This window comes from Hippopotamus amphibius, chromosome 2 (assembly GCF_030028045.1).
Source record: "Hippopotamus amphibius kiboko isolate mHipAmp2 chromosome 2, mHipAmp2.hap2, whole genome shotgun sequence".
In the NCBI taxonomy this organism is placed as follows: Eukaryota; Metazoa; Chordata; class Mammalia; order Artiodactyla; family Hippopotamidae; genus Hippopotamus; species Hippopotamus amphibius.
Genome location: NC_080187.1, coordinates 149,557,678 through 149,577,877, shown reverse-complemented (window position 1 = coordinate 149,577,877; position 20,200 = coordinate 149,557,678). Strand labels below are relative to the sequence as shown.

The 20,200-nt window shown below is 47.6% G+C and overlaps 1 protein-coding gene across 3 annotated transcripts in view; it reads left to right on the top strand.

Moving 5' to 3' along the window:
- The window catches only part of ARNT2 (aryl hydrocarbon receptor nuclear translocator 2), a 197,879-nt gene that overhangs the window by 38,668 nt on the left and 139,011 nt on the right, over positions 1 to 20,200 (top strand). For all 3 annotated transcript variants that reach the window (XM_057724319.1, XM_057724320.1, XM_057724318.1), the window contains exons 2-3: positions 6,710 to 6,824; positions 13,529 to 13,576. In XM_057724319.1, the coding sequence (XP_057580302.1) occupies positions 6,710 to 6,824; positions 13,529 to 13,576 (163 nt within the window). The remainder of the gene's footprint in view (positions 1 to 6,709; positions 6,825 to 13,528; positions 13,577 to 20,200) is intronic.

Sequence of the window (20,200 nt, the reverse complement as noted above, 5' to 3'; positions counted from 1 at the left end):
CGCCCAACATAAATCTTATTACTTTTTTAAAAATTTTTATTTATTTATTAAATTTTTGGCTGCATTGGGTTTTCGTTGCTGTGCTCGGGCTTTCTCTAGTTGCGGTGAGCGGGGGCTGCTCTTCGCTGCGGAGCACAGGCTCTAGGCTCTCGGGCTTCAGTAGTTGCGACACATGGGCTCAGTAGTTGTGGTGCTTAGTTGCTCTGTGGCCTGTGGGATCTTCCCAGACGAGGGATTGAACCTGTGTCCCCTGCATCGTCAGGCAGATTCTTAACCACTGCGCCACCAGGGAAGCCCTCTTATTACTTTTATACAAAAATATTTTAAATACTTTTATATAGAATGTTTATCATCATTACTAAGCCAATCTATTCCATTTTTGGACACTCTTGTTATTAAAAAGTATCCCCTTTCTTTACTTTTGTCTCATTCGTTGACTGTTTCTAGCTCTCCAGCTGTATACGCTTTCCACCGTGTCATACAATGAAACCCTTTAAAAATATTTATTTCTCTATTTGTGGTCATTAAATTAACACCTCATTAGATTAACATTAAATTAACACATGTTCTTTGAAAAAAAAACCAAGCTCGTATATTCAAAAACAAGAAGAGCTTTTAGGAAAAAATAAAACCCACCTATAAGTCCCACAACAAAAATAGCTGAGTTTAACACATTGGTGTACTTGTATCTGCCTTCCAGCCTTTTTCTATGCATATAGAAAGTACACACACACACTCACACACACACACACCCAAGCACCCCTCTTGTGAGGCATGGGTAATTTAATGTCTCTTGATATATAGGGGCAAGTCATCCTCCACAAAGGCTGTGTTCATCTACACCCCCAGGGGCACAGTATGACCACGGCCATGTCATCACCTGGTGGGTATCTGATGCGATTTCCTCTCTGCCCAGTGCTATAGTCAAGGTTCCTTTTGGAGTGAAATTCAAAAACCCTGGAGCCAACCAACAACATGCTTACAGGGTTACTGTCCACCTAAATGTATAGCCGTCTCTACTCCATTTAATACCAGGCTCTGCCTTGGAGACCCTCACCTGTGACCTGGTGAGTGACCTTCCTCTGGCCACCTTTCATGGGTGGATGTCCTAGGAGCTTTGCTAACTTATGTTCGAGTCATATGGAAAAGTTGCCAGATTTGGGGAGCAGGTAGTCACTTTTCCAGAGAAGGCTGACAGCTGATCACATTGGTAGATATAGATGTTGATAACAGATGAAAGAGACATGTTTTTTATATTTTTATTTGAATGTATTAGGAATGGCTCCTAAAAGACATTAGAGAAAAGTTTAACCTTTAAAGTGAATTTTAGTCTCATCAATTGCATCTTTCACTTGGTTTGTTTGGTATCTAAAACACGAGTTTGGTTACCACAGTGGCATTTGGTAGAATGAGACATCCATTCCTTGATTAAACTAAGAAATAGGGATAGGAGCAGATTTCCTTGACGTCATTAAGCATATTTGTCTTAAACCAGCAGCAGGTCATTACAATTAAATTCAAGGACCAGGAAGGTTTACTTACCATCAGCATACTCATGATAATTTTAATCACTGCAGCGTGAGGGTTTTTTCCCCTCCCAGGCACTGTGTTAGGTTCTTCATATACATTATCCTTAATTTTTAAAATGATCCTTTAAAGTAGATTATTGCTAGGAAGTGTTTGAGTTGTGATTTGAAACCAGCTGTGTTTTTCTGTAAAGCCTGTGGCCTTTCTGTTACCCAGTTATTGGTCATTTTTACTGAATATTCCAGAAGTTCTGGCCAATGAAATAAGACATGAAAAGAAATTAAACATTTAACTATTTGAAGTGAGAAAATAGTATCATTATTTATAGCTCATGGGATTTGTAAAATTAGAAAATTCAGAAGAATTAGTGACAAATTATTAGAACAAATAAAAAACTTTGATGACATGGCAGGACATATAACAATGGCCCTAGAAACTCTTTAGCCAGGTATGTGAATTTTGAAAGGATAATACATGCACAGAACAATGAGGGAGGGGAGGGCAACACCTGTCTTAGCTGCTGGTGGAATCAGTTAACATCAGGTATGACAGAATTAGTGTAGCACAGTTGTCTTCATAGTTACTAATGAATCAGAAAGTAACCTGGGGACTTCCCAGGTGGCACAGTGGTTAAGAATCCGCCTGCCAATGCAGGGAACATGGGTTCGATCCCTGGTCCGGGAAGATTCCACATGCCTTGGAGCAACTAAGCCCATGTGCCACAACTACTGAGCCTGCACTCTAGAGCCCGTGAGTCACAACTACTGAAGACCCTGAGCCTTAGAGCTCGTGCTCTGCAGCAAGAGAAGCCACTGCACTGAGAAGCCCATGCACTGCAAAGAAGAGTAGCCCCCACTCTCTGCAACTAGAGAAAGCCTGCACACAGCAATAAAGACCCAAAGTAGCCAAGAATGAATGAATGAATAAGTAAATAAATAAATAAATGTATTTTAAAAAAAAGGAAAAGAAAGTAACCTGGGAAAGGAGATCTCGTTCACACGAGTAGCTATGATCGTAATACACAACACAATATCACATCATAATAACATCACAGAGTGCCTAGGAATAAACTGAATGAGAAATTTGGGGGATCTATATGATGAAAATGCAGAACTTTATTGAGCTACAAAGGAAGTCTTGAGTAAATTATAGGCTTATGTCAATTCTTGGTTGAAAATTCTAAATATTGCAAAAATGTCACTTTTTTCCAAAATTAATTTGTACGTTCAAGATAATGCAGTTAATTCCCAAAGGAGGTTGGACTTTATATCTTAATCAAATTATTCTGAAATTTAAATGGAAGAATAAGCCAGAAGAAGAACAAAGATAATTCTGAAAGGTAAGAGCAGTGAGAGAAACTTGCATCACTAAGTGTGTTATAATGGTGCAATACTAGAGCAAGTATAGATAACTGGGTAATTGACCGAAAAAATAGATATTCTGGAAACAGACACATTTTCTATGTACAAATGAAATGTAAGACAGGGGGCACCAAAAAAAAAAACTTATGGGGAAAAGGAAGGACTTGAATAAATGAGGTTAGGGCAATTGATCTTTTTTTCTGCTATGGGCTGAATGGTATCTTTTCAGAAGCCATATGTTGAAGCCCTAACTGCCCCCCCTCCAATGACTATATTTGAAGCTAGAGCTTATGGGAGATAATTAAGGTTAAATGAGGTCGTAAGAGTAGGGTCCTAGGATTGGTGACCTTATAAGAAGAGAAGATGTGACGACACAGAGAGAAGGTGGTCTGTATGCCAGGAAGAGGATTCTCACTGGCTCCCGAACTGGCTGGCACCTTGATCTTGGACTTCCCAGTCCCCAAACTGAAAGAAAATACATTTCTTTTGTTTAGGCCCCCCATATGGCAACCCAAGCTGACTGATACATCTTAAAACTCTACCTCTTAAAGCTTTCTCTACTATTAAAAAATCTTTCAACCTAAAAAAGCAAGCAACAGATTGGAAAAATATTGTAAAGTGTTTTCAGAAAATGTGGCAAAGCGCTCATATCTTTGTCATAAAAAGAGATCATACAGATAGATGAGAAAGAACCTCTGAATCTCAGTAGAGAAACAAATGCAGTTTGGAGGAGAAAAAGTAGACCTAGAATTAGTCGGGTCTTCTTAGAAATGCTTCTTGAGTGGGGGAGGGGGGTAGTTTTGGGGAGCGGCCATCCTTCTGTCCTGGGTGTGTAGCCCCCTTTGCTGGGGCTGTGTATGTGCCTTTCCTTTTCAAATGATGTTGATACATTTGCATATGTCTCCCTTGCTCCCCTCCTCTTATCCCAGGCTTTATAACACATGCATGTCGCATGTAAAGATTGCAGCCAACTCAGCGTCTCTGTCACATGGCCTTCGTGAAGTATATGCTTTCTCCATGGGAGAAACTACTTGTGTTTGCCTGTCAACTTGTACTTGGTATCTTGCACCAAGCCTGGAGGTCACGAGAATATACTCGGTGGAGTCTGATGGAGTTGTGGACCTGCCCTCGCAGAGCTGGCCCTTTTTCTAGGCTGGTGAAACTTTATCATGGGAAACGGTCTGGTAGAATAAGATGCTGATGTCACAGCAAGACTGGCCCCTGGCCTAGCCCCTGGTCCACTGTGGGCACCTGTGCAAGTCACTTAACCTCTTTTTCCTTGCTTCCCTCATCTGTCTGAGGAAAGGATTTCCATGCTCCTCAACCCTTGCCCCATAGCCAGGGTTTCTGTGGAACGTTACTGTCTGCACCTTTGTTTTCCCAAAATAAAATGGGACAAATATCAACTTACCTAACTGCACGTTGCCTTGCGTTTTCCACTCCTTCCCGCTCCCCACCTCTGAGCCGGAGGGTAATTGCACAGGGCAGGGATGGGCCTTTCCAGGTCTGCAGATGATGGTGAAGATCTCCTCCAGCCTGGCGTTTCCGTAACTCAAGGGCAGGAGTGAGGTAGTTGACTTTAAAATACTTAAACTAGTGTCACGTGGAACATGAGCTGTTCAGATAACACATTTTAAGAGTTTCCACCGTTAGAGACCTGTATGATATGCTGGCTTATACCAAACAAATGTCCTTACATCAGGACTTCTCAGTATGTTTTTCGTTGATGGACACTTCGAGAAGCGGGACAAGTGTGTGGCTTTTCCGTAACCTGTTTGACCACGGAACCCTTTTTCCTGGAGAATCTTAAGGGCCTGATGTTCTGTGGGACTTCCTTTGGGAAGCAGTGGCTTTTGTTTTTGCCCACGTTTGCACTGGCAGTGAGTCAGCCTTTCGATTTGGTGACATGATGGACTTAACGTGCTTTAGCCTCCATTGCAGAAAAAACACAGATTTCTTATCAGAAGCAGGCAGATGTAAGGTTATGAGGTCGTTGCTCTTCATACTGCCTAGCTGTCACAAATCCAGTATAGGAATTGTCGAGAAGGGAAGAGGATTACTTTAAGAAACGGCTGTTTTTTTCCTTGAGTACTTTCCAATGTGTACGTTAGTTAACAACAGAAACAAAAACTCAAGTTTTTGTGAACATAGTGGAATGGCTAAATTAAGATTTTGTTTATTAGTACTGTAAAATTATTCTTTAGAAGTTTTGAGTGGAATAGTTCAAGTTGGTCTTAGACTGTGTTTATTAAACACGGTGTCTTTGGACATAACTGTGGATCAGCTGTCAGATGTCTCCGTGGTTTCTGGGAGGGGGCAGAGAGCAGTAACTTACACTTCTGGGCAGCAACAACGTGCCTTCACTAACAAGGGCCCAGATCCTTGTTTTCATCTGAGACGGTCTTTCCGAAATACATTTTTGTAGACTGTTGCTTCCCTTCTGCCCTGGATAAGAGTTGGGCTGAGAAAATCGAGCCCCGTGGAAGTCGTTCCCAAAAACAATAAACAGGATCAGAGAGGCCGCTGGAGTATTGCTCTTGCCATTTCATGGTCTGCGGAAAGGGCGCCTGAGTTCAAGAACTCTCCACAAAGTGGGAAGGAGAAATTCTTTAACTTTGGTTTCTTTGGCATTAAGGATGCGTACCATTGCCTTAACAAGCTTCCGAAAGTTTCTAGCTTATAAGCAATAATATGTTATGGTAGTGACGCTCAGGAAAGGTACTCTCATCTAATGCCAGCCCTACTTCTTCTTCTTTTTTTTTAATTTGAGTATAATTGCTTTACAATGTTGTGCTAGTTTCTGCTGTACAACGAAGTGAATCGACTGTACATACACATATATTCCCTCCCTATTGGACCTCCCTCCCCGCCATCCCACCCCTCTAGGTCATCCCAGAGCACCGAGCTGAGCTCCCTGTGCTATACAGCAGCTTCCCACTAGCTGTCTGTTTTACACATGGTAGTGTACGTATGTCAGTCCTAATCTCCCAATTCATCCCACCCTCCCCTTCCCCCCGCACTCTGTCCACATGTCCATTCTCTGTGCCTGTGTCTCTATTCCTGCCCTGCAAATAGGTTTATCTGTACCATTTTTCTAGATTCCACACCTAGAGGCTGTCATACAAAGTGAAGTAAGTCAGAAAGAGAGAAACAAAGACACGTATTCTTTAAATTAATAGTTCTTCCTAGAAAGTCTTGGTCGGGGAGAGCCATCGTCACTGGCTTACCGTGCAGCCTGAAGGGATGCTTTTAAGGCCTCTGGACCTCACTGTCCTCATCATGAATGCAGGACCAGGCAGGCCTCTATATTCAGGGATTCTGAGTCCAAATTTAAAGAGGGGAACAGACTTTCTGCCTGAACACAGATGCCCCAGGATGAGGACTGAGCATCAGCAGTGCTGCTGCAGGGGACTGGCTCTCTTGGTTCTCTGGCTTGGCCCCATGCGGGCTACCAGGAGTTGGGACCGGCAGTGGTTCCTTCCCCTTAAGCTCTGGCCACGTGCCTGGATTCCTGAACGTCTTACCTGCCTCCAGGTGACAGGAGGCAGGAGTTCTTTCTGAAAGCTGTTAGCTGCACGAACTCTTTTTTTACCACCTAAACTAAATATGGGCGTACTGCCCAGGGATGTCCTTTTCCAGAGGAGAAAAGCGGAGCCCAGGTAGGAAAAGGTTCAGCTTAGTCACGTGACTGATGATGGTCCCAGGACCCAGGTCCCTGGGCTCTCCTCCCAGGTGGTGCTTTAGGTCTGCCGGACAATCTTCTTGCTTATTCCTGGACTTCTCTGGCATTAACGAAACCTCTCATCTTTGCCGAATTGCAGAAATGGCTTCAGACATCCCCGCGTCGGTGACATTGCCTGTTGCCCCCATGGCAGCCACTGGACAGGTGAGGATGGCCGGGGCCATGCCTGCCCGCGGAGGAAAGCGGCGTTCTGGGTAAGCAACATCGGCGGTTCCAGGAATTGGGCTTAATACGTGTTGAGCAACACTCTTGACCTGTTAGGGAAATATTGTCTCTCCCCCTCCTGGAGAATAAAAGCTCAGCAGTTTGCATCCTGTTTAGATTTTGCAAGATTCCTAACTATGCATGTGATTTGCCTCTGTGTTTTTAGGCCTCAGGGTCCAGCTGGGGACTTCTGTTTGCTTGTCCTTGTGGTGAGAATGGCTCTGTGATCCTGCTGGGCTTTGCTCAGGCCATCTCTCTGAGGGAGGGGGCTTACCCATCCCTCCACCTGAGCCCAGCAGTCAGAGGGCAACCCTGCAGGTCGAGCTTCAGCACCTGTGGGCAGCACAGATTCCTCTGGTGCTTTCTGTCCTTTGCTCAGGCTGCCAGTCTTTGCCAGGTGGTGTGCAGGAATTCCTTTTGAAAAACGGGCTCTAGCCCAGCACCTAAAAGCAGCTTACATTGTACCCTGCTCTGCCAGTAAAGTTGGTAACAGTGATAAGTTCTGATGGGACCGGAAAGACCATCACTCTTGAGCTAATGGAACCCAAAACGGCATCTACTCATGATGTATGATTTCTGTAGCTGCACAGATCTAAGAAACAGATCAACCAACCCAGAACCCTGCAGGAAAAACAACAACATTTTCAGACATCAGCCAACCCATTTCTCTCATTGAATCAATTTTATTTTCAATGAAAGGTTCGATAGACAAAGTTTCTCATGAAGTAGAATCAATGTGTCCTATTAATGCCATTTCCAATAACACAGGTCTCCTCAGGAAGACAAGGACCCAGGCTCATTTGTAAAATGGTCCAGCATTTTAAACCTGAGAGTTGCCTCTAAACCAGTGTGATTCTTAAAGGGGGCTGGCGGCGGTGGGGGCAGGTATGTCATGAGGATCTGGAATGGAATGGGGTAGGATGAAAAAGCACCTTCAACATTATAATTTCAGGTGGTGGAAAGACTGCTGTGTGTGTAGCAGTCTTTAAAAGAGGGGCTAAGATTTTGGCGATTAGCGAGAGGGTTATGGAGTCTGGTTCCCTCAGTTTCCCTAGGTTCAGCTCTCCCCCTCCCAGGGTGCTGGTGCGGCCAGTGTTCCGTCCACAGCTGCCATTATGTTTATAGCGGGACAAGCAGAGCTGTCAGAGCAGTGTGGTGCCTGGGGCAAAACTCCTCAGATCAGCTTTGTAATAGAGAAGCAGCCTGCCGCTAGGGCTTACTGCAAACCCAGACATCCTATTTTAACCAGCTATTCTTGCTAACTAGGTGCTAAGCTCAGTGGAGCCTGGGTTGTTGAAAGAATGCACTTGCTGTCAACATAACAACTTACTGAATTTTTTTTTCAAAGATTCCAGGTCTTTTAAAAATTATTTTAAATGGCTGTGTCCGCTACCTTCCATTCCTTGCGGACAGAGCTTCGTTGCTGGCCCAATCCTTTCTAAGAAGAGGCCAGCACAGGACTCTGATGCAGGAAGGTCGGCTGGGCCAGGGCCAAGGACAGGCAGAGGTGCTCGGGCCCGGTACTGGCGGGACGAGGAGCCCTCTCCGTGCCGGGGAGTGGTCTCTGAGCCTCTGCCAGGAGTCTCTGCCGCCCCTCCCGCAGGGTGTGTGCCGGGCCTGCGCTCTGCTCGGGGCTGGGCGGGGTCCCCTCCTCGGCCCCCGAGTGCCTGGCGTCCGGACCCTGACTTCTGCTTGCTCCCTGAGCTGGTGATCAGACAGTGGACTCAGCATCCTTTCTAAAAAAGCCCTCCAGGCTGCGCCTTTCCCTACCAGATCACACACACACGGCGTGACACTGGAGGCGGAGGGGGACCTGGGGTGGACTGAGGCAGGGCCAAGGAAGCACCGCCCCAAGCAAAGCAACCAGGGGTTCAAGGGGACGAAGAGCAGTTGTTGACACGCTCCCCCACCAGGTGGGTGGGGATGAGGCCGCACCCCCGAAGGCAGATCAGGGAGCCCACCTCCTCCAGAAGGCTCGTCCTTTATTTTCTTCCTTCTTGGAGCCCGTGTGCCCGCCTCCTTTTCTTCGTGCTTCCTTCTGCTAAGCCCCGGTGACTTAGGGATGTATCCTCTGCGTCTCAGCAAGGAAACCTCCATTTGCACAGAGTGGTTTCCATAGTAATTCTTGCATCTGATATTTTGTATGTGTTTAGCTGACATTCTGTGATGGAGGCCACCGCTGTTGTAGAACAGCCACAGCAGTGACAGTGCTCCTCTGACCACAGCCCACACACTCAGTACAAAGGAGACCCTGATGAAAGTCACATTCACCAAAAAACAGGTCACCCCACGGCGGGGCCCCCGCCCCTGTATGTGCCGCGGCACATTTACACACGCTCCCCTGGTGCTGCCCTGGCGCTCTTCCTCCTTCTCTCTGAGAGTGTGGGGCACAGCTGGAGACACAGGAAGGGGGAGAAGGAGCAAGAAAAGGGATGGGGCGAGGACCTTCCTCCCGCCCCCTATTCCCTGCCGAGGTCTTCCCACTCTGACCTGGTTATTCTGGTGGAGGGACGTGTCCCAGATCCCCAGGATAACCACCCAGCCCTGGTGTTTCAGAGCCAAGGAGGACTGACCCCTCGCGGGGTTCGGTTCCCCCGACTGCATGCCTGGCCCAGCGCTGTGGATCATCTGACCTGAATGTTCTTCCCCCTCCCCTGACGGCTTCCCCAGTAAGCGTCTTAGCAAGCTACGTGCTCTGCTAGCACTTGGGACACAAGGTGAAGGTTCAGAAGTTTCAGATTCTCTGAAAAGTGATTCCACATGTGTGGGAGATGTCAGTAGAAGCAAGTCACCTGGACTGCGTTTTTGTAGAGAACTCCCTGACCCCACTGAGGTGGGACGGGGCGGGGGGCATCTGGAGGGCACACTCGGTGCTTTTAAAGTGACAGGGGAAGTGGCTGTCACTAGACGGGCTGTGCCTGCCCCCAGAGCCAGCCCTTGTTGGGGAGGGAGGGTGGGGGTGGCGGGAACGGGGTGTACCACCCCCTTCCCGCTACCTTGGAGTCAGATGCTGAGTTTCTAAAACATCATCCTGGAGGGAAACGATTTCCAAACTGCAGCCAGTAGACCAGCGTCTCCCTGCCACGTAACCCCACGGCTGCCTGAATGTGGTTAAATAAAAGGCACGTTACATAAGCAGATGCTTCGCTCGATTGGCATTTCTGCAGTAGTGTTGCTGTAGCCCCAGTCGGCTGGTCCAGGCCCTGAAGGAAGGGCGTCTGCTGGCACCCGTGTCACAGGTTGCTTCTTAGCAGCAGCTTCACCCTGGCCCGGGGTCGCTCCTTTGTTACACTCTAGAACCAGCCTTCTTGGTACGGCCTCTCATCTTTTCTCATAAGAGCACAAGTGAATCCTTTGCCGACTCATATTTGATGATGCACTATTATTAGTATTATTATTACACAGTCGCTGTCAGGCAGCTTCTCATCGCTCACTCTTAACTAGCTGCAAGCTCAGAAGTGCCTTTCAGGGCTTTTTATCCAGGTTAGAATTCATGCTCAGCAGTAGGAAAGTGAGGTAAAGTGCATTTTCACCCCACCTTTTGAGGACTCCCATATCATCCACTTATTGTACCGAATTCTGTGAAGTGAATACAGTAGGACTTAAAAGTCATATTTGGATTTCTCTCTTTTATCATCCAGATGCTTCAGTATAATAGAGACACATAAAAGACATAAAACAAAGGATGATTTACTCAAAGTTTTTATAGCAGAAGAAATAAACATAGCTCTTGTAGTCACATTTAAAGCGGAACATCTGAATGGGTGACAGATAGACCCAAAGGCAGCGTCTTGGCAAGTATGGCTCCAAGAGATCCTTCTGTCCCCAGAAGCTGCATTTTTTTCTGTGTGGCTGATGCGCAGTGAGACCACTTTGGGGTCAAGTGAATTAGACCTGAGGATCTGAACAGTCGTTTGTGTCCTGATTTCTCTCCTGAGTTCACCCGCACATTATGGGTCTCAGAACTCCTAGGTATGAGTGCAGCACATGTGTGATCAGACACTTGGACAGGTGGGAAGGTACAGTTTTGTGGTCCCTAAGTTTTCATTGCCAGATCCTGCTTCCTAAGTTTTCAGCAGACTTCAGACGACTCTGGCTCCAGAGCCTGGCCGTCCCTCTCTTACACTCTCTGCTCTACTGGGGTGACCTGGTCCAGACCGGGACCATTTACCCTATGGCTTGCTTCCCCATCTGTCTGCTGTGTGAGGATCGGGTAAAGAACTGAGCTGTCCTTACATAAACTAGGGTGACCAGCTGTCCTGGTTGGCCCGGGACTTTCCCATTTTTAGACTGAAGTCCTGTAACCCCATGGCTCCCCGCATTCTGGGAAAATCAGCGTGATTGGTCATCCTAAATACCCCAAAGTTCCTGCAGGCTGAAGCGGGACGGCTGACTGATAAATTGTATCTTGCAGGAGTCAGATTATCACACTCATATCAACTTGAGCTGAAAGGCATTTTAAAGATAACTGTACATGTCACACCCACTTGAGGTTTTGCTAAATGCTTGCATAAATCCATTGGAATTTTGAAAATGCGATTTCTTTTTCTTAACACTAAACTGTTTTTGACAGCCCAGGGGTGTTAAGTAACCTTCATGTCTGCAGCAAAGTTGCACTTACCCGTGATGAACACTGGGTGGCAGTGTGGTTCTGCGGCTCTACAAAGGCCCAGAGGCTCTGGGCGCAGGATTTTTGGTGCCCGCTCCTTAATGTAATTTTTCAGGAAAGATGAGGCGATGGCTTAGTCGCAGTATATTGATGACTTTACTTCATTTAGAAAGTCGTGCGTTTGGCGCCCATTTTCCCACAACACAGACAACTCTGCAGCTGCTGTCTGGTGCCTGGTTGCACAATCTGCATTGTAGGGGGTGTGTCTGTTTCTCCCAGGAGTTGTTTTAACTCTACTTTCCCTTTCTTTCTTTCTTTTTTTTTTTCATTTTTAAAAAAGAACTGTTTTATTCAGATAAAATTCACATAACCACACAATTCTCCTGTTTAAACTCAGCGGTTTTTAGTGTATTCACACAGTTGTTTACTTTCCCTTTCTCAACGCTTTTCTTCCCTGCCTCCCCTCCTCTTTGTGCAGAGGTATTTTTGTGCACATTACTGTCATCTCTCCCAGTTATGTAACTCCTTTTGTTCTTTTGTTGCTAGCAGCCAGTGCAAGCCCTCCCGCCTGGAAATCAGGGATCCCAAGTTTGCAGTGGATCCCATCAGGCCACCTCAGATTAGAACTCTGGCCAGACTGCACATAAAACAATACAAAAGTAAACAAATGATACCATTTTAAAGAAGACAGTGTTCCTTTTCCCTGTGTCATCCCAGTCCCCAGGTTCCCCAAGTAACGCCAGAGCCTAGAGTGTACAATTTATCTCATTCGGGGCCTCTCCCATGTGCTTGTGCAGCAATGGCTCTTCCTCTGCAGCCTGGCCATTTCCTGGTGGCCTGGGTGCCCCATGCGTTCCCCACATCACCCATTACCCACTGGGGCCCCACCCTGAGAGCTGGGGGTGGGATCAGGTCCCCTGTGAGATCAGCAGCTCTGGCATCTGTAGCTGTGGTCCTGGAGCACACCCGACATTCTTGTGGCAAGCTGTTGCCTGCCAGGCAGGCTGGCCTCCCTTCTGCTTGGGGTCCATGGGAACTGTGTCCCACTTAGTCTCTTAGCCCTCCTAAGAACAAGATGGGGGATGCAGGGGCTCTGAGACGTTCTTCCCCAAGGAACCCAGCTCCCCCTGAATGTCCAGGAGACCCAAGACATCTGTACTAGTTCTATTTTGTTCCTGAAGACTTGTACTAATTAAGTACCTTTTCTGCCCTAATATCTTCAGGAGTAAAATTAATTGACATTAGAGAGGACTTTTGTTTGTTTGTTTGGGGTTTTTTTTGGTTGTTTTTTGTTCGTTTTTTGTTTGTTTGAGAAAGAGAGTTTGGGATATCAGTTAAACAAATAGCTATCAAAACTTTTTGTTTTATGTGTATTTGGAGAGGCCCAGTAAAGTGGAAATCTGAGTATTTATTTAGTGAGTTTCAATAGGCAGACAGCCACTTTGAGTAGCTTAGGCCCCAAACAACTGTTTCTCCATCCACATCCATTTATTTGGACCTAGAGTTTATAGAATGATGGCCTTAAATGCCCTTTTTACTTTGACTCATCCGGACCAGCCAAGTCCTCACGTGGCACAACCAGTAGGATATGTTCTTTTCCTCACCATCCCCTCATTGCCCTTAAAACTTCCTGTTTTTGAAACCCTCTTGAGCTTTCTCAGTCTGTTAATATACCACAAGATGAGTTAAAGAAGGAAGTCTCTGTGTGGAATAAATGATGTGGAGGGGAACAGATATCCCCAAAGATGATGGGAGATAAGGGGTGATGACTTTTCCAGTACAGCCTGAGAAACCCCCTGGCAGCTTGTGTAGGGTTCTAGAAGGGTCGAGTTGGTATTGCAGCATTTTTGTAGAAGTCCCCAACCATATAATTAATGGTGCTCGTACTGTAGACCTTTCATTTTGCCTTTTCTTGTCCCGAACCTGTTTGATGACTGTGTAGAGATACTGTTTTTTGCATTGCCAAGGGTTGGGATTGTTGGAGAGCAATCTGACCGAATAAAGCCCCCTGTGTGCCTGCAGCTCATGTGTCCAGTTAAATATTCTGCCTATAATGAATGCTCACTCGTGATCTTGACTTTTCAGAATGGACTTTGATGATGAAGATGGTGAAGGTCCCAGCAAATTTTCAAGGTGAGTTTATGTTCCCTAGATTTAAAGAAGCCAATAGCCATATCACCTCATTGGGATCTACAGGGGTTCAAATGTCTTTTGTCATTGAAAGAAGCCATTACCTATAGTTTGGCTGCCTTACTTGTCCCTCATTCTGTGCCATTATTTGGCCCAGGGGCAGGTAACTATTAGCAAACCTGCCCTATCCCAGCCTAGATTATCAAAAGTTAAGTAACAGGTTATTAACTCTGCTGGCTTTTTAAATTAAACACTGACTGCCAATTTTAATGGATTCCTTTTCAAAAGACAGACCTAGAGTTCAAGTTTAGAAAAACAATCAAGAGAAAGCCTCTTTTTCTACCATGGAAAATAAGGAGAAATATAAGAAACCTGGGTGGCCCTGGTGTGGATGCAGGATATAAAACTGGATCTTAAGTTTCTAAGAGCTGTATCACTCACTGGCCACATGACAGCATCTCTAACTAGGTTCTGTGGGGCTGTCCTGAGTACAGACTGCCTCACAGAAGGATACTCGCCCGTGGGTGCCGGTGGTGATAGATGTATCACCTACATGAAGGGTAAAGCGGGCCCAGCCCTCCGGCTCCTTTTTGTTTGTCTTAAGTTATGGAAGGAAGCAGATTGGAAGGCAGGCCCTTCCAGTTTACGTATGGGAGGGCCTGCCTTGACATTTCTACCCCACCTGCCCTATCCAGGCATTCCTAATTCTTGGTTGTTGATGTATGTGAAAACCTGCCCCAGGTGACGGGCACCTTTCTCTAGCAGGCACCGTCCACAGTGCGGATGGACAGCCTCGGTTATCTTATGGAAGTGTTTAGCAGAGTGGTGCCTGTACTGAGCCCTGGACCCATGGCCTCCCCCCGCTTGCGCATCCTCACAGCCGTTACTTTTGACTGGGTTCTTTTTACCCGTGTTGTAGGCGCGACTGGAGCACCCCTTCCCCAAATCCAAGAGGAACATGCATCTCGTTTCTATTCCTGGGCTTCCTGGCATCTCCAAGTCCATAGAAAGTCTCGTCTCTTGAGATGCTTTCCTCCCTGAGAACTTTACCTTCCATTCTCCTGCTTGGCTTGGGTGAGACAGGACAGAGGAGGTGGAGGACACTTTGACCTCCAATGACCCCGGAGTTTCTACTCAAATCAAGATACGAGTTTCAACAACAAAAGCGTGTATTACTTTCCCCTTGGTGCAGACAGAACCCCAGCGTGGACATCCACCCATTTCTTTGGATAAGTTTTAATAGCAGGGAGTGCTTTCTTCCTGAAAGGGAGCTCACCTCGGAAATAAGGGCACACATCTCCCCGGCTTAGTTTGTACTCGCCTTACAGAGGCTCCCTTTACAAGGAAACAATGATTGGGATTTCTGTGCATCAGAATTTCCCTTGAGATAACATTCCATAGCATGTTGACCTCAGGAAATGATGGTTCCTGGGTCTCAGGACAGAGGGAGGAAGAGAGAGATGAGGAGTGACATTTGTTTGACATGGAAGATCAGTGTCAGTGGTGAAATAACCGTGCAGGGACACAGAGGGCTCATTGTCTGAGGTCCCATCAGGAAGAAACAGAAACCCTAGACTCTGTGAAATTGTGTCATAAGCCCGCCAGTGAGTCAGGTTGTATATAGTCAGGGTTCAAACCTAGGCTTCTGTGAACCACATCCCTTCCCCCTGCACATGAAAAATAAGAGGGAAAGATGGGATGCGCTTCCAGCATACGTGGTACCTGGGGGAGCCTGGGGCCACTTCAGTCTGTGATGGTAGGAGAGTCAGTGGACCCGTCAGCCGGTCGGGGCATCTGAGCTGCTCCCAGCTGGGGAGACGACTGAGTCCACCCCACCCTCCGCTTTGCCAGCTGCTCTGGCCTCTGTCCAGGGGAGGATCAGAGAGGCTGCTCCAGGCAGTCTCCTGCAAGTGGTGGGCATGGCATGCCTCGGGGTCGCTTCTGTTTCCTGCTCCTGTGCTTGCGGTCAGCTGCGGGAGCTCTCAGGCGAGGCCCCTGGCAGAGGGGGTGGCTGAGATGCGGGTGTCTCACAACGGAGTTTGCCGTCTCAGAATCCGGCCAGGGTGCTAGGCCGTGATTTCCGTCCCCCTGCTGTGTGTGCAGCCACCTCTCCCGGCTCTTCTTGAGAGTAATCCCAACTTCAAATGTCCCACCTGTCATGAGATGTCGTGTCTCCGTTTTTGATTTGGACAATGTGGTCACAGTCACATAGGAGGTAAATCATTGCCAGTTGGGTTTGGTTCCTACCTGATCACAGCAGGTCTTGGGGAGGAGCAGGTAGCAGACGTGAAGCTGCCAACTGCCGCCTGACCACACGTGCACACATGTGCACACCTGCGTGAGTGTACCCCGCCGCTGCACACATATACACACCTGTGCACACACACGTGTGCACGTGCACACACACATGTTCCAGGGCCAGAAATGCCCTGAGCCCACTGCAGCGTCCCCAGGCCTCAGGCCTCCCTCCCTCATACAGGCCGTGCTGCCCTCCTCCCACAAGAGGTCACGGGCAACCTGATGGGCAGAAGCCAGTGTGCTGGGGCCCAGCACAGACTGGGGGGTGTGGAACTGAAGTCTGGCGGGGACAGCTCGTTGAGAAGCTTGGATGTTGGTGCAAAGGGAAGAGGGCACTGGGGGCTCGGGGAGGGAGTCCACTCTAAGGATGAGAAGACCACGAGCACGTGTCCCTGGGGAGGGGGGAGAGTGAACATAAGTGGAGATTCGGAAGGTTCTGGAATGAGGGGGCGGAGAGATGGATCCAGGGAGTGGGGAAGGGGAGGGATAGATCCAAGCCACCCAGAAGGACCACCCATCCTCAGAGGCAGAGGGGAGGAGCTGCAGGTGTAGCTGAGTGTGATGCTCCGGGGAGCGCGGGGAGTTAAGGGGTTTATTCTGATAGCTTCTCCTCTCTGGTTAAGCAGAGGCTGTGTGGTGTCGGGGGCAGAGGCTTGATGGTGCCCCTGAGAGAGAAGTTTGGGATGCCTGGGTTGAAGAGATGTACAAACTGTAGACCCCACACACTAGCACATGGTGCTAGCATACAGCTTTCCCCTGGCAGTGCCCAGCTGGTGGGATACAGGAGAATGCAGAGAGCCCGTGCACTCAGGCCTGGGGCATCCGGCAGGGGCAGCAGAGGCACGGGGAGTGAGGTGGTTGATGTTGATAAGAGGGCTTGAAGAGGCCAAGCTGCAAGTCCAGCTGCAGAGGAAAGAAAGTGAGGCCAGGGGCAGGGAGGAGTGAGGGTTGATGACCTGGGAGAACACGGAGGGAACTAGACGTTAATACAGCTGGTGCCACCCTACGTTCGTGGTCTGTAATTTCATTCGGGGTCTAATGTTTTTACCTCCCTTCCCTCCATTAGCCTCCTTGGAGTTCAACCCAGGGCATCCCAGACTTCCCTCTCATGCACACCTGTGAGCCTCCGCCCACTGCAGATGAACAAAATGTTCTGCTTTTGTGGGAATCTGAGGGAGCTGGAGAAGCAGTGGGTGTGTTCAGATAGTGGGGAGTCACAGCTCTGGGAGAGGTTGGTCCAGGCTCGGAGGTGGGGGGGACGGCTGCTGGAGAAGAGGTGGGGGTGGGGGCAGAAGATGGGCTGTGTACCACCTCGCACTGAGGCCACTGGGCGAGCTGGTGCAGGTCCCCGCCGTCTGCGTGGGCGGCCAATGGGGACAGTGACAGGAGCCTGGAGGGTAGTAGAGACAGGTGTGTGAGTGTCAGAGGAGGAGGTGTTTTTGCCAGAGAGGGGAGAGGAGTGGGGATTTGGGGCTGGCCTCTCTTCCCGGGCTGGGCCTGGAGAGCAGCTGGGCTCCATCTCACGCCTCTGGGAATTCCGGTTATCTGGTCACCATCCTATCAGCAGATGGTGATGGTGGTGAGCTCTCTCTCCATCTCTGGGAAAACCGACTATACACCCAAAACTGTTTCTTCCAAGATGAACCTCTCTGGCGGGTGGGAGTGGGGTCGGACCCGCCTTCAGGGAGGCCAGCGAGCGAGCCACTTCTGACCCCGTCCCTGCACAGACGGCCCTGGTCTCCCTGGGAGGCACTCGCCCATCCTGCCCAGCAGATCCTGCATCCCTACACTTGAGGAGAGGCCAAAACCCTTCCATCACACTGAGTGGTTCAGGGTTCCTCCTACTTTAATGCCCCCTTGGCATTAAGAATCTAGTGAGTCCTAGCATCTTCTCCTGTGCCTTTTTTATTCATTTTTTTTGGTTGTTGGTTTTGGTTTTCTTTTTTTTTTTTGGCTGTGCCGTGAGGCATGTGGAATCTTAGTTCTCCGACAAGGAATGGAACCCGTGTCCCCTGCATTGGAAGCACGGAGTCCTAACCACTGGACCACCAGGGAAGCCCCTCAGTGGTGTCTTGAATACTGTTTCATACATAGGACAGCTGGCATCAACAGAGTCAGTGTTACACACCATGCTCTCCATGTGACTTACATATATGTACATACACATGTACGTGTATGTGTGTAGTGTTCATATATGTGCACTACAGAAGAGTGGAAGCAGAAAATAGAAGTATTTTTAAATGTTGGGTTTCTATCTTAGGAACAACCGAGTGTTCACGCCAAAAGCTTTAATTTTTGTCGATTGTGCTATCAACCTGATTTTTGCCATGTCCACACTCATTCTGCACCCTTTCTCAGAAGACCCAGGAGATGTTGCAAGGAGTTCTCACACCTGTTACTGTGAATTCTGCTACAGTGAGTGGGGCCGTCTGCAAACCTGAAATCAAAAGACCTTGTGATGGGTTTTATCAGCCTTTCTTCACCCTTCCTTCAGCCTTCCCCCTTCCCCCTTCGAGGACGGGCTCTAACTGACCTTCCCGAGGTTCCATCCATCGTCTGTGTAACTCTCAGCTGTTCCCTGGGGATGTGGTAGCACCCAGTTGCAGCAGTCCAGAAGGAGTCCTTATGTTTTGTAGGGTTTCCCCAGTGAACCTCTAACATTATCTAAAAGTAAAGCTATCCATGATAGGAAAGTTTCCACAGAATTGACTCTTCATTTTTCATCACACCCATTTTGATTTTTTCCTCTTGGTTTTGTGAGTATTTACACTTGTGGGCATTTTTTCTGGCTCTGTGAGTTGTGATGATGTTTTAGTTTAATCTTTCCCTCTGAATTTACCACCCTGTTTTATTTAGAGCTCTGATCATCACAATCCCGTTGATAAGGGGAAACTATGCAACGTGGGCATGTCGTGCAGAGGTCTTTCCCAGTAGAAAAAGAAAAAGATTGTCATTTCCCAGAATTCTCAGTCTGTGCATCTTCAGTTAGAGAGCTGGGCATTTTGTGTCAAGGTGGGAAGACGCTCAGAGTACTTCTGATGCAGAGAGGATGGCGGGGAAGGAGCAAGGATTGGCCTTTTTTGTTGGACCTCCTCTTATTAGTCATCTTGTGGGGGACACCCTGGATTGGCCATGTGGACTCTGTTTAGAGCAGGGAGAGTGTCCGCTGAGCCTTCTAATGCTAATGAGTAACACCCAAGATGGGCACTGCCAACTTCTGCAAAGGCTCTCCCTGCCTTGACAGCATTAGATCTTTTTTTATTATTTTTTTCAGGCTACGATTTTCCCTTTCCCTTCCCTTCCCTTCCCTTCCCTTCCCTTCCCTTCCCTTCCCTTCCCTTCCCTTCCCTTCCCTTCCCTTCCCTTCCCTTCCTTTCCTTTTTTTGTTGGAGTATAGTTGCTTTACAATATTGAGTTAGTTTCTTCTCTACAGAATCAGCTATATGCATACATATATCCCCTCTTTTTTGGATTTCCTTCCCATCTAGGTCACCACGGAGCGTTGAGTAGAGTTCCCTGTGCTATACATTAGGTTCTCATTAGTTATCTATTTTATACATAGTATCAATAGTGTATATATGTCAATCGCAATCTCCCAATTCGTCCCACCCCCTCTTGCCCCCTTGATAACCATAAGTTTGTTCTCTACATCTGTGACTCTGTTTCTGCTTTGCAAATAGGTTCATCTGTACCATTTTTCTAGATTCCACATATAAGCAATATTATATGATATTTGTTTTTCTCTTTCTGACTTACTTCACTCTGTATGACAATCTGTAGGCCCACCCACATCTCTGCAAATGACCCTCTTTCGTTCCTTTTTTATGGTTGAGTAATATTCCATTCTATATATGTACCACATCTTCTTTATCCATTCTTCCATTGGTGGGTATTTAGGTTGTTTCTATGTCTTGGCTATTGTAAATAGTGCTGCAGTGAACATTGGGGTGCATGTGTCTTTTTGAATTATGGTTTTCTCCAGATATATGCCCAGGAGTGGGATTGCTGGGTCATATGGTAGTTCTATTTTTAGGTTTTTTAAAAAATTTATTTATTTATTGGCTGCGCTGGGTCTTTGTTGCTTCGTTGTTTTCTCTGGTTGCAGCCAGCAGGGGCTACTCTTCATTGTGGTACGCGGGCTTCTTATTGCAGTGGCTTCTCTTGTTGCTGAGTCTGGGCTCTAGGCATACAGGCTCAGTAGTTGTGGCGTGCAGTATTAGCTGCTCAGCCCAGGGATCAAACCTATGTCCCCTGCATTGGCAGGTGGATTCTTAACCACTGCGCCACCAGGAATGTCTCTATTTTTAGTTTTTTAAGGAACCTCCATAG